Source organism: Hesperophylax consimilis, chromosome 13 (genome assembly GCF_061612785.1).
Source record: "Hesperophylax consimilis isolate HC1 chromosome 13, BYU_Hcon_1.0, whole genome shotgun sequence".
In the NCBI taxonomy this organism is placed as follows: domain Eukaryota; kingdom Metazoa; phylum Arthropoda; class Insecta; order Trichoptera; family Limnephilidae; genus Hesperophylax; species Hesperophylax consimilis.
Window position 1 is genome coordinate 14,190,325 of NC_142848.1, and position 18,536 is coordinate 14,208,860.

Genomic DNA, 18,536 nt, shown 5'->3' on the forward strand with positions numbered 1-18,536 from the left:
AATAAAAATAGAATATATTTATCCAAGACACTGTCTAGATTGCATTTAGTTCAACGATCATACATAAAGATAGCAGATAAAATGAATAGTTCTTAATGGTAGTTCTTACTCGAAATATGATTCTCTTAAATATGACCAAAGGGGATAGGGTTCAAATGATCAAGAAGCAAATATTTTATAACTGCGTCACAAATCCTACATATAACTACTATAATTGTAATATTTTGTGATTTTCACGGGTCTGTGATAATAATAATAAAATTAGTATCCTTAAATATCCACAATATTTAAGGATATCCTTATATATCCTTTCAGTCGATTATTCGCATAATAGATACATTGTAAAACAAACGATAATAAATATGTTGACAATAAACTAAGTTGCAAATAATTGAAGCAATGAAAAAGAAAAAAAACACTCCGTCTTCAGTTTTTACTAGGACTACCAGCAACAGCATTATTTGGTCTACATTTCTCAAAACATGATCATTTGAGTGGGGGTAGCAAAGCGAGCACACGACTTGCAAGTTTATAAATAATTCCATCACTCTGCGAAGGTTCGAATTTCAGACACGAAACCAAAAACTGGATGCTAAACGTGCAATGCCATTTCGAATGCTGTAATTAATTTACCACCGGAAGTCGCCCCAGCACTTTCCAGCGCCTGCGCATTATAAAGTCAGACTTATAATGCGGAATATAAAATAGGGGGCGCGTGTGCCAAAACATGGCGGAGTTCCAAATTTAAATCCACAAATGGCGGGAGTTATTTACTTGCGCGAGATTCATCCCTTATATCCTATAATAACACTGTCACTTGATATCTATAGCGGATCGAGGGGAGGCTTTTCGCTGATTTACTAAGTGGATGAAACTGTAGGAATAACATTGCAATACCTATGCACGTGAGACATATAAAATAGTAGTTAAGGTTAAGTTAGCCTACATCTGCAAAATAAATCGATATTTAATATTTATCGTCATCAAACCCGTCCCCCGTCACCCTACTACAAAGCTAATAAATTATATAACCAACATGTTCGAATAACACTTTAAAAGTACATCAATCTGTAAGAAAATAATAAAATCAAACATACAATAATGTCAGTTGTCTGAAATGATGTGAAATATTTGTGTCTGCGTAACGTAATGTAATGCAATGCATAAAATTATTCAATTTAAATGAAATTTTAATTTTAAAATTGGAACTAATTGGTTCCTACCCAAGCGATGAAGTAGGTAGTTAACAAATGTTATTTTCGTAATAATAATACTATATTTTTTAAATATATTTCTTTTGTTTAAATTTTTACTAGTTTACTAACTATGTTCATTCGAAATATTTTATAAATAAATACTTTCAGCTTCGCAAATCCTACAATTATTATATCCCGTCATTTTTAGTATCATTATAAACAGCGTAATGATAAAACGTATCACCTTCTATCCTTACTCCATCCTACTTGCAACTACACATGCGCGAAATACGTTTCATAGTAAATAAATGAAAAAATAAATACTTCACAAATACGATGCGTTTAAAAATTATTCTCTCCATTATAAAATTAGCAGAGAGTTAATTTTAATTTAGGTTTTAACCTCTAAGTCAATCTCTGCAAAAGCAGATGCCTTATCTTGTTGATAGGGTGCACATGGCGACCCTTGCACTTAAACCCGCCTTATGAATTATGGGGGTAGGAGGTAGGAGCTACTGCTAATGTCTATGTGGAATTCCGTCTGCGAACGGGAATCGAGCACTAAAACTAAATTTAACCCTCGATTTCGCATCCCCAAGGGTAGTCTATTTTCAGAAGCGAATCGTGTGTCACGTGAATTTTGAACATATTCTTAGATTCCATGATGGTTCCATGATTTTAAAATTTTTAAAGACAGAAATTCAGATTTAAATTTTCGCTGGCTTCAAAATAAAATTTGATAAAACAAATAACAGACGATGAAAAAATGTGACGCGCACAAAAGTTCTGAATTCACAAAGGAAATGATACAGTAGAAAGAATTTAACAGTCATCAAACGAAATAAAGCGCTAAATGAGTTGAAGCGTTTCCTTTTTACTTATTGGCAGTATTTTTACAAATGCTTGTTTAAATGTGTTTACTGAACACGAGCTTCTGTCTCTGTTGATAGTGCCCTTGAAAAAAATGTAGGTATTTATTTTATCTAAAAATTATTGTGACATCATGGACGGGGAATGTTTTGTAGAACTGATAAAGACTAAATGAAAAATATAATAAGACAACGCTGAAGAATACAATCCCTATAAGGGATCGCATAGTTTGTTTTAAAACTAGACAAGGTATTAAATAACTAATCGATACGGAATATGTACATGCGAGTTATCTATACGATAAGATAAGTATTTTTTTATTGATATATATATATTTTTTTTTTCACAACAACAGATAAATCTAAGGAAAAAAAATATTTCACAAACATGTAAATTTTTACATCTTATTAATTTCAAAATTGGTATTCCTATTATTGAAATCAATTATGTCAATTTACGCAGTAAACTTAACTTATCGAAATTATCTGAAAGGCGAAAAATATTTGATCTCCTTTTATTATATAAAATTGTTCATTCAAGGTTGGACTGCCCTGACACTATAAATTTGATATCTTTACATATACATCCAAAATATACTAGACGGAATATTTTATTCTACAACAATAACTTCGCTACGAATTCTGTGTTGGAAAGAATACATAGGTTGGGCAATGAACTAAGTGATGTCGCTGACATATTTAATTTAAACTTCAATACATTTAAAGCCAAATTAGTCCACCACTTTTAAAATGCAAATATAGTATAAGAAATCATTATATTTTATTTTGAATTTCTATTGTTTGTTTTATACTGTTGTTAAAAATTAAATTTGCAATTGTTATGTTCTTAAAAGCCCAATAGGGCGTCAATAAATAAATAAATAAATATTGAAGAAAGGCGTATCGGGCTGTAATGACAAAAGTTTACGAAACACCGGGCAACACTGCGAAATTCTCTTCATATCCTGCGGGTTGCCTAGTGCCTACATCTGGGTACTGGGCATGATACTAAGAATGTGGCTAGACGTCTGAAGCTCGGCATCGATCTGGCCGTCATTACATGTCATTTAATGTCGGACATTTACGACCGAACGCGAGCAACACTGCCGACAACAAATCTACAATGTAGTGTCGCAGCGTCTAGAAGTATTGTAATCATTTTTAAGCCATTAGGAATATTACTAATCTGGAAATAGCCTTTGGATATGCATGCGTGCATTTGTGCGCATATGGCTATATGGCTCGCGACAGTGAATAATTATACTGCTTTCCGAACTGGGGTAAAGCTAAAGATAAGACGGGCTTTGTTCGGATTGAGAAAGCTTCGAACTCTGATTGACTTGTGCGTTTTGTTCACTCTAAATCACTCTTTTACTTACCTATTAGATATTATCACAAACATTTGTGTATACTTCTACACTGGCATTCTGAATGTATTTAAATATAGCTAATAGTTACGGTAATTGATGGGAAGCTAGTAAGGATATTGAAAGAGGGGTCAGTATAAGAAATTGGAAGACTGATTAAGAAGACGCTGATAAAAAATATCTGATAACAATCTTGAATATGGCAGTGAGAGATAAACAGAGGAAGCGAAAAATCAAACTAAAAGCAGTGGGAATATGCCCGAGGCGCTCGGTTGCTAAAACTACATACACTTACATACGTTTATATACCCTACATCGTCGATCAAGTATTTTTTTTTAAAGAAAGATAAACAAACCCGGGTTACGAATAACCTGACAATATTTGAAAATCTCCAACTACCTCCACAGTAAGCGGAAAATGTTGCATGTAATGAAGGACTTTAGGAAGAAGTCAGCCGGGGAAATAAACTCACGACGCCTGGTTGGGACCAAAACGCGATGCCAACTTAGCCACTGACCGGTCAAGATAATTTACTATTTATCTAGACAGGGTGTGTGAATCTCAAAATTAACACCGAAACCAAAAATATTGGTTCTATAAAATCAAAAAATGAAAAAGAAAATGCATTATCTCGCTGTCGAAAGATGCATTGCTTTTTACCTTTTGTTGGTCTGCACGGATCTAATTCGTCTTCCAGTAAGTTTGTCCCATGAGTGTTGTGAATATAATTTTTCAAACACGAATTTGAAGCAGTTAGCAATATTTCCGGTAGGCGCTCACGCGGACTTTATCATTAACAATTTATTTATTTCTAGAAAAACAACTACGTCACGCAACAAAATACGACAACACTTTTCCCACAAAATGGACGATCTTTGCTGGTTTCTGTTGGGTTGTACATCTCTATATCTTGTGAAGCGATGCCTTTCAGGCCTGGTATTGACCGATAAAATGAACAAATTACAACATGGGATTGAGCGATAACTCTGCTATGTTTTATATTGCGGGGAACTTCCATTTATATCTAAGCTGTCAAACCGAGGCATCAGAATTCGTTGGGGAGTTGTATCATGAAATAACTCTGAGGTAAATAAGGTGGCGTCATTTTTATATTGAAATTAGAGGCATAAGAGGGCTAATATATTATTAATCAATGTCCTACATAGATGATGTGGATAATATTATGTATACGTATAATTAAGGCGTGTGTGCCAAGACCGAGTTGTTCAATGGTCCGTCCTCTTTGCCTACCCCTGCGAGGAAACGGCGTGATGTATCCACTTACCAGGAATATACTGTGCGTACAAAAAATTAGTCCTTTAATAAAAGGTAAAGCTATCATTACTAAGCTTTATAGCCTCATTAAGAGCAGTTCTATTAAATTGAATGGCATTGGCGTCTGATGCGTTCCACTTAAAAAGTGCTTAAACGGCGTCGTCCAGTGCAGTCGATTAAAATTTGAATAAATTGAACCTGACCGTGGACGAAAGATACCATTCTAATAATTATTATTTATTCTTCCCTAGAGTCGAGTAGTTAGAAAAGCAAACACAGCGGTGCGAAACCACTGTAAAAAACTTTTAATAAATTTTAGGTTTAGGACGCCCAAGGAATACATGGCACGCTCAAGTGAACCAAATACTTGAGACTGGATATAAAAAGAGTCAGAATAATAGAATAGGGTGTATGAGACGATGTATGAATTTGAATGAGGCAAAGGAGTGTATGCCAAGAACGAGTTTTTTAGAGTTCCGTCCTCTCTGCCTACCCCAGCAGAGAAACGGCGTGTTAGTTACTTAGGTTAATAAGTTAACAACATTTGGATTCTCCTACCGTCATTATTATAAGCGAAAAATGTTGTGCAATGATGGGGGGCTTAAGACGAAGCTTAATGCTAAATCACTATTTTGATTAATCTTTATAACGAATTGGTGTACATTATGAATACCAAAAACCATGTTTTAGATAAATTGAAGGCTTAACTATCGTTTCGCTTGAATAGAATACAAATAAAAAAATAAATTACTACATAAAAAATATAAATATAAATTACTAAAGAAAATATTTTATCAATAGAAATGTATGAACGCGTTAAGGAAACAACTTTAAAAAAATACAGTAGCATAGCTAAGATTAACTGTGACAGTTTCACTTGATTAACTTTTTTACTTTCTTACAAAATTATTTACAAAATAAACAAAAACCAGTTTTGTACTTGAAATCGAACGTTTCTCGACTCCACTTGTCAAGCTATTTTAATGCCTATTATATAAGGTATACCAAGAAAATACACAATTTTGGCTTGTAGCTTCCTCTTAACCAACAGAGAATTAAACCCGACAACCGACACTTTGAACCACTACGCTACCAACTAGTCATGCATACATTTATTGGATCTCTCTAATTTGTCAGCAAAAATATAATTATATCATAAAAAACTGAACAATTTTTATTTTTAAAGTCCTACAATTATAAATATATCGCAATTTTTTCATGGATCTGCACTAGTTTTAAATAATTTCGGACCCCTGATGGAAGTAGGTACCTACCTCCATTCGCCTTCCACGATAATGAAGTTAATTATCAGTTTTAAAAAAAAGGAATTCAACCTTGGGCGCACAGTGTAATTATTGATATTGTTCGAAACGCATATCACAACATTAACATTCTTACGGACTTCGAAACATAGTAAAGGGCCAATGAGAGGCATTCAAGCAGTAGATAAAACGTAGACCGATTAGTCCTACATCGCTAAATGGATACAGTACGAAAAAGTCTATTATTTGAGACACCACTTGATGGGAAAACGATGTAGCAAGAAAGTAGTAATCTAGACAATAAAAATATTAAAATAATAATAAAAAGCTGACATATTTATTTTTGACATTCATAATGAAAATATATTATCAAACTTTTAATAGTAATAGATTTTATGCATGTTACTATTCTATACTAAAATGTTATAGGTAAGAGATTTGGTTGATTTAGAATCTTTGGACTTTAAGAAAGCTGTATGTATAAAAATATAAAAAAAGCATTATTTTCAAATTAGTGAAGGATCCTAAATTGTACCTTTACAAATCCCTAGTCACGCCTCCACCCCAACTTCAACACTATTTTCAAGCAAAGTAATATTGTTTCGTTTATAAAATAGCTAAACAAAAAGTTATAGCTACATTCAAGAGTATTAAAAACAAAGTAGACCTGGCGTCCAATAAAGATGTTTCTAGTTTTCTCTTAAATCATAAGATTTGTAAGTAGTTACTTAAATACCCAAGTACTTAATTGCAAATCATACTTTTTATATAACTTTTTTCATTTTTTATTTCAAATAAGTAAATATACAATTTGTTCAAAGAAACGTTACTATCTCAATGAAAATTCTTTTTCAAACTTTTTTCAAGCAGGTACATACCATAATATTGAATAATGCGAAAAACGAAGTAAAAAAACCACGACGATTTCACATCACAAAAAATAATCTTTAATGAATCATTAAAACGGCCACCATCTTGTAATGGAAACGAAACGTACAAACAAATTTACGGACAGAATAAATGTAAATGTTCGAGTTAAAACGGGACTTCATACGCTCAATCAATTATTCTTTTAAACAAATTATATATATATTACCAAAACAGGTCTATATTTTTTAGTTGACTATATAACATACCCCCCGAGGAAGCATGATGGCCAAAGCGAAACTGATAGAGTAGACCCAGAGAGAAGGTGTATGCCATATTGTCTTGTGTAAAATCATGTCTTGTGTGAAATTGCAAAAGACAGAACGATGACGTCACGTACGACCTCCCTTTGTGACTACTATAAGCGACAAATTTATTCCATGTTTGATTTCGCATAATATAATACCACGCCGCAAAATGACTAAGAAAAAGAAATGACTAAAACAAAACGTTCCGGTATAACTATGGTCGATAATCATTCAAGGTCTAAAACTCTGCAACAAAGTTCATCCAATGCGGAGCATAAAGAAATCACTAATAACGCAGACTAATAACACACATTTAACATGTAAAACACAAAATGAATTTAAGATTATAGTTCCTCGAGTTCTCCTGCTTCGTATCAATAAACACAGGTAACATCGACGATTGTCCTGACATTTATGTTACGTAATGACGCCCTTCAAAAGCTCTCATGTTTATATAAAAGCTCGCATTTTTGCCTAAGTTACGACTGTTGCCGTCGATATCGTCCAGAAAACAAGACATTACTTTGGGCCGACCCTTTAATTTGGTCCCATAAAAATGGACACCTTCCTTTAGTGAAAGGCGGCTCAGCCTTCCTATGAGATCTCATATCCCAATGGACTGAATGTGAAATACAAGTAAAAGAGGATCAGACCCTTTTCTCCGTGTGGCAACATTGTTAGATGATTATAATGATAAACGTAGGTAGGAATAGGAAGATGCGACTATGAGGTTATTGGCAGAGGTCCAATGATAATTGGTATCAAGCAATGGAAGACTTTAAATGGTTCATTGAAACATACCAAAGTTTATATTGTTCATACGCATTGTTATTGGCGTGTTTAGTTTCATTTTTTAATTAATATCCAGCAAGACAGTATTTTAGCGCGTTTCGTTACATTATGTTTCGTTTATAATATACACTTGGTTGTTGAGTCATTCACGTCAATATCACATGCTACAATTACTAGACTGTCTTAATCTATCTATGCATAAACATATTTATATAATGAAGAGTGTATGGGGCGGGCGGGCGGTGTGGATTTGATTTTTGTACAAATCTACAGTTTTATTCCGTGTACCGTTATATTTATTTATATAAACATTTTGCACCCCTGACCTTCAAAACAGGAGGAAGGTCACTGTCTAAGTGAGATTTCTAAAAACCACCCCATCCCCCTTTCTCTCAACTTAAAACAGAATTTTGATTGCTGCATCTGCTCCATGAAATTTTGCACACTTGACATTCAAAATAAGAAAAAAAAATGTATCTGCATCTGATTTTGAACAACTCCGCGTAGAGTCCTGGCAACGCCGGGGACTTTAGGTACCTAGTCTTTTTTTTTCGCAGGAAACGATTTCGCAACCGTCCGCAAGTCAGGTTCTAAAGGTACGTATACATTTGCGAACCTTAACGCAAACCGAGCCACGAATTACGGAAAAGTAACGAAGCAACTGCAAGCAGCGTTTCGCGCCCTTGGCTGTTGACTTGTTCCTTTCCCATAAGTTGAGGTTCAGTTCGGCTCGCGTTTGTATACGTAGACCCACTACGAAGGCCATAATACTCGTAGACACGATGAAGGTATATTTATATATCAGCATAACGGATTAATAAATTGAACCATTTGGGACACAATCTAATCAACATAAATACATCAAAGTAATTCACTTTGATTGAACAATCGATCGCAAAAACCGCAATAATTGTTAAATCAAGATAAGTTCTCAATTATAATTTGTATTCAACCAATAGAGCCCCGCATACAATGCGAAAACTTTAATTAAAACAACCCAAGATTTAATTAATTCTGATATCGTGACGTGAGGACATATAGCATTTAATTTCTCGTTGTTTCACTAATAGGATATTGGACAGTTAATGTGTTTTCGCAATTACTTTTTAATTTACTGTATATAATATTTCCTTCCCAATTATAATTGATAGCTCTTCAATTTGAGGTATTATTAGCCCGCATTGTTTGCGATACAATACAATGCAACGATATTTACCGACAATATCTCAATACTACTACTCAAGTTCACAGTGAGAAAGTATAAATGAAAAAAACAATTTCAATCGTTTTTTAGCAAAATAGGAAATGGTACCTTTTTATCTACAAAAATAAATATACAGGTGTCTTTCCGACGACTTTTTTTTCAATTAAAAACAATAAATATATATTTTTCCACCACACTAAGCCATTGGGTACAAACCTCACATATTACGTCTCGTTCCAGCAGCACCGTACAGACGAGACAAAGCGCTTATCACGTGATCAATTGCGACGTGTGGTTTTTTTTGTTTTTTTTTTTCATTTAAAAATAAATGCCTCTGGACTGCAAAATGATATATACATTATTTTTTTACTCTAAATAGGCGCAAGATTCGCGGGTTACAGTATGTCGCGTATCTGTTTGATACACACCGTATCCATAATTAATATTTTCTAATTTTATAAGTCTTCGTTATGACACCTATAAACTTGTGAAACTATATAAGATAAAGAATTCACCGAAAGTTTTTACGATTGTTAATATATGTTTAGAACAAATTTACTACACTTTTATTAAATACCTTAAAAATACATACACCTAAGAATCGGCGTAGGATAAGCGACCTATGCTTCTTTTTCAAAGTTGTAAATTCAGAGCCAGACTGTAGCGAACTTCTGAGTCTAATCGATTTAAGAGTACCTACTCAACATACCATTCACAAACAAATTATGTAGCAAACCGCCAATTCCTCGCCTACATAGTTTAAAAAACTAATATATCAATGATATGTATTAATATACATTTTTTTATAACAAAATCGATGTTTAAAACATATTATTTCTGATATTATTTTGTAGTTTTAATTTTATACAACTGTAAACCTCTCTAAAGTAAGAAATTATTTTTTGCAACCTTTATTTAAAACTCTTACGTAAAAAAATGTAAGCATTTCAATGTACCCAATGTTAAAGCGCCATGGGTATATAAAGAGTAAAAAAAATAAATTTAATTAAATCTTAACTAACTGAACACTGACTTCAATCCGTCCGGTTAAGATGCTCACCAACAAAGTTAGAAATTGGAAATAGCTAGAAAAATACAAAAATAAACACCCTATATTTCTCCATAGATATAGTCTTCGATTGACACATAGATTTCGAAATATTTTTACTTGAATTTGGTCGACAGTGCGAAGGGCGGATAAAGGGTTATACATGTATGTTAGATAAAATTGTAAATGACAGTTGAAATTCTCACGGTAAATGCGAATGTTAATAATATGGTCTACGTAATCGGCACCCGCATTACAAGTCCTTTCCTTTATCGCGCGATGGGAACCAGGCTTTATGAGGATAGATTATTAATGTTATGAAAACTGTTCAACTTTGCTTGCCATAAACGCAGTTTTAACAGTTTAATGACATTGCTATCAATTAAAAATTATGCAGGTAATAAGTAGATTATCAATAATAAGTTGTGTAGGAAGTAACACGAAGAAGATGCAAATATGACATAAATTATTAAAACAATTTTTTGTTTTAAACTTTAGAACACTATTAAATATTAATAAAATATTAAGACGATGCACTACGTAGTAATGCAAAATCATGTGTGTTTGGTTTGAAAATTTGGTCGCCTAGAAATGTTTCAGATGGTTTAAATAAATACCGCAAGTATAATACATCTTGGCCTTTGAAATAATCGAGTATTTTTTACATAAGTCTTTTTATAAGCCCAGAAAAAAATAATTTATAAAGCCTATGAAAACTGCTTTAAAGTTCAAAATTTCCTACTTATGAACTCATTTTCGATTATGGTTTTATTGTATAATGTGTCAAATTAAGTTATTTATACAATGATCGGTAAACATTTAAATATTTATGCCTGAACATCCAAAAATTAAAATAAAAGGCACTTTTTGGCCATGTTTTTTTCTTGCCTAAATCAAAACAGCTAGATGGAGTTAAGCGGGAATTTAAGCCTTATCGCCATCTACGTAAGGAGTGTTATTGATGGCGGCTCGATTCAAAATATTGCACGACGTAGTGCATCGCCTTAAGTTGTATTCCTAGGTACCAAACCTACAAAGCTATATTAAAAATTAAAAATGCCAACTGCTACTTAGGTAACTTCGCTTTTCACTGCCATAAATAAGTCATAAATACTAATAATATTTCACACCAAACTAATTCATATTATTTGCTCCGATGAAAGCACGGTTACGTCCGAAAAGGTTGGTGTGTTCGCCTAGATAAAGTAATTTGTTTATACCATCAAGTAGTGTAAGGAGAATAACGATATAAGATGTCGGGTATGCCCGAGGAAGACATCGAACGGTTAAGTGAACCAGTTACTTGAGTCAGGCCATGTCAACAGTCAGAACAACAGAAAAATACATATTATGAGACAACGTATGAATGTGAATGCGGCATGCAGTGTGTGCCAAGACCGGGTTGTTGTGAAGTCCGTCCTCTCTGCTTACCCCTGCGGCGTGATGGTTAGTTATTTCATATTAATGTTCCGTTTTACGAACCAAATAGCGATTAAAATGCATTATTTTTCAATTCCGGTCACTGTAATACTCGTTTCTCATAGTTATGTAACTGATTGTTTATAAAATGTGCCTATTAACCGTGTCCCGTGTGTCTCTATATTTACCAAAATTTGTTTAGCTTTATACTTTTGAAAACCTTACATCTAATTTCTAATATGCATTGTTAGATAATAATATTCCTATGTCTATAAATAAGTACACATGCATATGTAACGCAAGTGAATCCACGTTTTGAAGTAGGTAACGTTAAAAAAACGTTAGATAATAATAATAATTTATTATAATAGTGATAAATCATTTTCCTATGTCTATAAATAAGGTTTAAAAAATGCACACGTCACGCACGTGTATCTATGGTTTTGAAGTAGGTAATGCATCGAGCCTTATCAACTGCCACCATGTGTGTATTCATTGACCTTGATTCGATAACGCTATTAACGGCTGGGCAATGGAGGCACAGCAAAAACTAGTTTTTATCAACAAATTCAAATTGACTGGTTTTACAGAGATAAACAAAAATATAAAACATAGTGAAGAGAATTAAATTCAAAAACGTTTTAATATTATGAAGTTGAATTAATGAAGTGTAATTAATATCGTAAAGAGCACGGAGAAAAATTAGTATTGCTAATTTATTAAGAATATCTTCAAATTATTGATAATCCGGTTAAAAACAGTATTGCAAGCCGTTTCCTAATAAACTTTCAGTAAATTCCTAATATATCGGACCACGTGTTCATGCACCTGCATTTGCCTTGATAATATTCTAACATTCGTGTTCTGTTATCGTGATAATATATACTTATTTCACTAAAAAGTTACAGTTACAGGAAACCTATTACATAATTCATTCGTTAAGGGCATACAATCCTGATTTTAACCGGACTACCAATAATTTGAAGAGATTACATTCTGTAGGAACAGAAAATATAAAGTAAAAATCATCATCTCGAATTGCTAATTTCTAATGCTACAATTTTATTTAGGATTAGGGTATGGATTGTTGGAACCGTTTATTGGATAACTAACACCTCTGCCGTAAGTCACCCCTAGTGGTTCGCTACGTTTGATGAACAGGGGTTCCCGGGTTCATGGGGTGAGGTTTGTCCAGGTCTTGGCGGCGGATGCATCTGATCTCCTATTGCGTGGCAGGCCGGACCTCCTCAGTCGGACCCTCTCGACCCATCGCCATGCACTACAGTGGGAAGGCACTCTTATACAAATTAACCCCCGATCCCTATTCACCCTTCATACCTACGTTTTTCCTTCTCAGAATTGCCTCTCTTCCATATCCTTAAAAAGGTTGACCATACAATATGACATAAACCCTGAGGGAAATAATTCTTCGTAGAGCCTCCCGTAGGGAGCTAAAATGAAAATAAAATGTTTTTGTTGATCAAAACCATTTGTTTAATATTCTTCTGTTAAGTATAATGCGTGACAGTTGGTTTTCCTTACAATGACACTGTTCAGCTCTGTAGATAACAAATTAAATAAAAGTTTGGGTTATTTGTTGTGAGTTGTGACGCCTTCGCTAGCGAACATAAAGAACGCAGAAAATCAAAACCTCTACTCAAGTATCTACTCGGCATCCACATTATTTTAATAAGAAGGCATGTAGGCGCTAAAAAAAAGAAAAGTGGGTAGGTACCTAACTAATAAATTATCTATTCAGATTTCTTTCCATAGCGGGGTAAAGCCAAAACCAGTGGAGAAAAAAGGCAAAATACTAATAATAATAATTGCGATCTCCCGCGCGAAATTGCACTGCGAGGGGGCAATTTGAAAAAAGAATAATTCCGGCGGAAATCGCGCGCCATTAAAAAGTAAGATGGCGACCTCTTTAATTAAAATAATCGCGCCAATCACGGGCCCCGATTCATAATATACTGCCTACTCGACACTCCACACACGCTCACGCCCGGCTTAGAGTCGATATTGTGGCAAAACTACTAGCGTGTCCCGACACCAACCAATTTATTGACGCCGAGGAATTATGTCAGTTTCTTAATCAAGAATTATTATTATTCAGCTGCATTATACGTCGAGTATTTATATTATTACCTTAGGGCTATTCGATCACGCCACGATTCTCGTGCTTTCATTGCAGAGGTAACTATTGCTTTCTTTACATACTTTTTTATTATTTATTTATTACATTAGATACATTTAAAGCAGACATAACAGTAATAACATAGCATTATGAGAGCATATATTTAAAATGAGTAGGTACAAGTGTTATTACGTTTTGGTAGGTCGAATTTAGTTCCTAGCTAGGCAGATTGCCTGTTCTAAGGAACCAAATGTTTGTGAAATGCCAAATGTAATTTAATTTTTACTCTTTTTTTTAAATTAAGCATACTTATATTAAGTTTCTACTAAATTCAACATTAATAGGTAAACATGTATAGTTTTAAGTGACATTATATAATAGTTTTTCAGTCTTATATTAAGTTTTTACTAAAAGTGACATTAATAGTTAAACATGTATAGTTTTAAGTGACATTATATAATAGTTTTTCAGACTCCTCCCTACCTAAGCCAATCAACCATTTAGTATATACTGTGTTCACTGTATACTTCTTTTATTGCATGGTGCTTTTACTGCAGAGATATTGCTTTCTTTACATACTGTGTTCACTGTATACTTCTTTTATTGCATGGTCCTTTCATTGCCGAGGTAACTATTGCTTTATTTACATACTGTGTTCACTGTATACTTCTTTTATTGCATGGTGCTTTTACTGCAGAGATAACTATTGCTTTCTTTACATACTGTGTTCACTGTACACTTCTTTTATTGCATGGTCCCTTCATTGCAGAGGTAACTATTGCTTTCTTTACATATTGTGTTCACTGTATGCTTCTTTAATTTCGTGGTGCTTTCATTGCATGGGTAACTATTGCTTTATTTGAACATTGTTTTCACTGTGTTCACTGTTTTTTGTTGCATAGTGCTTTCATTGCATAGGTAACTATTGTTTTATTTGCACACTGTGTTCACTGTATACTGTTATTATTGCACCATAGTCCGTGTATTGCAATATGGGTACAACGTATTCTGCCTTCATAACATTATAGATTCATTGCATTCTGCTTTTATTGCATACATCTTTCATTTCATACTATTTTCAATGCATTCTACTTTCATTGGACACTGCCTTCACTGCGTGCTGCTTTATTTGCACACTGCTTCATCTTTTTGGCACATAATTTTTATAGTTTAAAATATAATTTGTATGGATCTAAGCAAATTAGATTAATTTGGTTAAAGTTGGGTATTATTACCAAAATGGAAACACAGGTGAAGATTGTTGGAATACTTAACTATTCGTGTGCCTGCACTTACTAATCACAGGGAGCCAGCTGATTCTATTTTCGTAATAACTTAACTTGTTTTTTGCTAAATTATGATTTCGTAAATTATACTGTCTTACCAGATGATGGTTTTTATATAAAAAAAAAAAACAATACATTATTTACCGTAAGTAGTTTCCCCAGAATAGCTGCATAGTTATATTCAGAGAAATGATTTTTTTTAAATAACCTTGAAAACGTTGGCACACAAGAAGTAATAGAGGATGACGCCGGTTTATGATGACGGTGGTATGGAAACCTACTTAACTGGTACGAGTGCAATTTCGCTAGTTTTGTTCCATGCTTTTTTAGAGTGAAGATTTCACGGTAAAATAGCCAACCTTCGATAGTGGATGTCAAAAGTATCGACAATCCATAAAATTACCGTTTTAATATTAATTCTAATCAGTGGGCTGATTAATTTAGACAAAGGGAAAACGAAGGAGAATATAATAGTAGCATAAACTAAACGAATATTTAAAATTAATAGTCTCGACTTCTATTGAAGAACGGATGCAACTTGTATGACTATGTTTGTAATGAAAATTAACGTGTAATGGCGAATTATGCTCGGTTGGTTGAAATAATTACAAGGCGAATGATGTCTTCATTGAAAGGAGGAAGAAGCAATTTATTTGAGGGGATACAATTGCGTTAAAATTAAAAAGATCTAATTATTTTTCAAAAAAATATTCTGATTCCAAATTATTTCTACGCTTAACAATATTGTTTCAATTTGTCATATTCGTATTTGTCAATTTGTCGTTAGAAAAGAAAAAAAAATGTTAGCTATAATATAAATAATAACCCGTCTAATTCTTCTACACATAAAATCTATCGATTATTTGGTCGGAGAAAGAACGATAATAATAATCTCAATATAATATAATATTAATTCTCAGACTATAAAAATATTACCATTCGTTATTTCGGCTACTGGCATTATACCTAGCTCTCCCATTAAAAAATTAGGCGCATTAGATCTATCAAAAAATTTATATATAAAAATGCAAAAATCAGTCATTTTAAATACATGTAGGGTAACGAAAGATTTTTAAATATTTATGTTGAGGGATAAGTAGGATTTATAGGCCCTGTTAGGAGTTCTACCGAGCCGAACCCTCTGATATGAAAATATCTTCAGTTATTCAGAGTCAGTGAATTATTTTCCCATTTGATCTCTGGTGAGTTGACGTGTTGTTCTTGTATTGTTTTGTATTTATTTTGCTTATATAATGCACTTGCATAATGTTGATTGACTAGATGATCATTTGTGGAAAAGTGTGTGGAAGGGTTTAGTTTTTCCGATGGGGAAGATTTAACCCGGACAATAAAATCGGAAGTTAAATTTAATAATAATTCTCAGACTATAAAAATATTACCATTCGTTATTTTGACGACTGGCATTATACCTAGCTCTCATTAAAAATTTAGGCGTATTAGATCTATCAAAAAATTTACATATAAAAATGCAAAAATCAGTCATTTTAAATACATGTAGGATAGCGAAAGATTTTTTAAATATTTATGTTGAGGGATCAGTAGGATTTATAGGCCCTGTTAGGAGTTCTACCGAGCCGAACCCTCTGATATGTGATTAAGTCGTAATTTTTTTTTGTTTTGCTAAATATTTATTTATTATTTATTAACGCCGATTATAGCGGCTTTTACAAAAGAATAACATTTTTTTTTACTTATTATAAATACAGAATATAATAAATAATGTATTACGGAATTGCATGTCTTAAAAAGGCCTACAGAAAAGTCCTCGATAGTATATGTCTATCTCTTAAGGATAACCCGCAGCAACACCGGGCACACTTCCGCCAGTATCATATAAAACAAATGGTTTAGAACCAGTCGATCGCGAAGCAAAATTTGGTAGATATTAAAAATTGTAAATTTTTAATTTACAATCATGGATAAAGAAATAAAATTCATAGTCGCAGAACTATTTGGTTTTGCTAGATTGGTGTTTATATCCTAATGAAACGGTTTAGTCAAAGTTATCAATGAATAAAAAAAGCAACAGCAAAATTCTTAAATGATTCTTGATGTAAAATTGTTAAAACCAGAAATATCGTAGCGAAAAGATAAAACCTGAATGTTCTGGGAAGTATATCTAATGTTGGTCTAACATTGTAAAGTTTACTTTTCATGAAAAAGTTTACTAAATTATGTCATCAGAATGAAGAGTAATATTATGCGATCAACTACTGTGTAACTAAGTACAAATAAATAAGTGTACTAACCTGTCTGACTTGCTTGAACTGCTCCTCGAAGCTCCATGTCTGTTGGCTACTCGTGGATCCCTCCGAACTACTGGAGGACGCCGAGCCTCCTTGGGCCGTGCCCTGCGCACCGTTCATAGGCCCCGCGATGGGCCCCGGCGCTCCGGGGGCGGGGGGCGTCAGGAAGGGACCGGGGTGCTGGAAGGGGAAGCCCATGGGCAGGGAGAAAGGGGCGCTCGGGGGGCCCAGCAAGGGATTGCCCCCCACCTGTGGCAGGCTGCTGAGTGGCGTGTTCTGGGCCAGGGAAGCCAGTGATGACAAGTGCGGATGCAGGGAGTTCTTCAGACTCTCGAAGTCATCGCGCACCTGGAAATGACACGGTGTCATCATATTTTTCATTATAATATTATTTTAAATCATAGTCTTTCATCGCATCTCTACTCTCGAGCCCGTTCCCTTCATTGCTTTAAAGCACCTTCAAATTATCACAAATAATTCAATAAAAATCTTTGCGTTAATTACAATCGCAAGTATTTGATTGGATTGTAAGTCTAAAGTAATGGTGTTTGAAAGAGAGAGTACGAAAACAGTGTGCAATATAGCTGTGAATGAGGTATACTTGGAGCAGGTGGATGAGTTTGTGTATTTAGGAAGCATGTTTACGAGAGATGGGAAGGCTGACAGAGATATTGAAAGAAGAGGAAATGCAGGTAACTCCATTAATGGAGGACTGAACGCAGTTGGCGCTAACAAAAAATTGTCCCAAGAAGCGAAGTTAGCAGTCCTTAATGGAGTGCTGGTACCTACCCTGATGTATGGAAGTGAGGCATGGAACTGGCAAAGAAAGGATGAAAGTAGATTGAATGCTGTTGAAATGAGATCCCTGAGGCGTATGTGTGGTAAAACCATGTATGATCGTGTGAGGAATGTGGAGATCCGCAAATAGTGCAAGGCTGATGTAAGCGTAATGAGTAAGATCAAGAAAGGGACGCTTAGATGGTTTGGGCAAGTAGAGCGAATGAGCGAAGAAAGGAGTGTAAGGAGAATATACGATACAAATGTGAATGGTAGCAGAAGTCGGGGACGCCCGAGGAAGACATGGCACGACCAAGTGAATCAGATACTTGAGTCGGGCCATGTCAAGAGTCAGAACAATAAAAGAGTATGTATGAGACGATGAATGAATGTGAATGAGGCAAGGAGTGTGTGCCAAGACCTAGTTGTTTGGGGGTCCGTCCTCTCCGCCTACGGAAACG

The 18,536-nt window shown here is 34.1% G+C and overlaps 1 protein-coding gene across 2 annotated transcripts in view; it reads right to left on the minus strand.

Annotated features, from left to right (window-relative positions):
* retn (retained) overlaps positions 1 to 18,536 on the minus strand; it is a 254,968-nt gene that overhangs the window by 168,795 nt on the left and 67,637 nt on the right. For both annotated transcript variants that reach the window (XM_089638518.1, XM_089638517.1), the window contains exon 3: positions 17,302 to 17,646. In XM_089638518.1, coding sequence (XP_089494644.1) covers positions 17,302 to 17,646 — 345 coding nt within the window. The remainder of the gene's footprint in view (positions 1 to 17,301; positions 17,647 to 18,536) is intronic.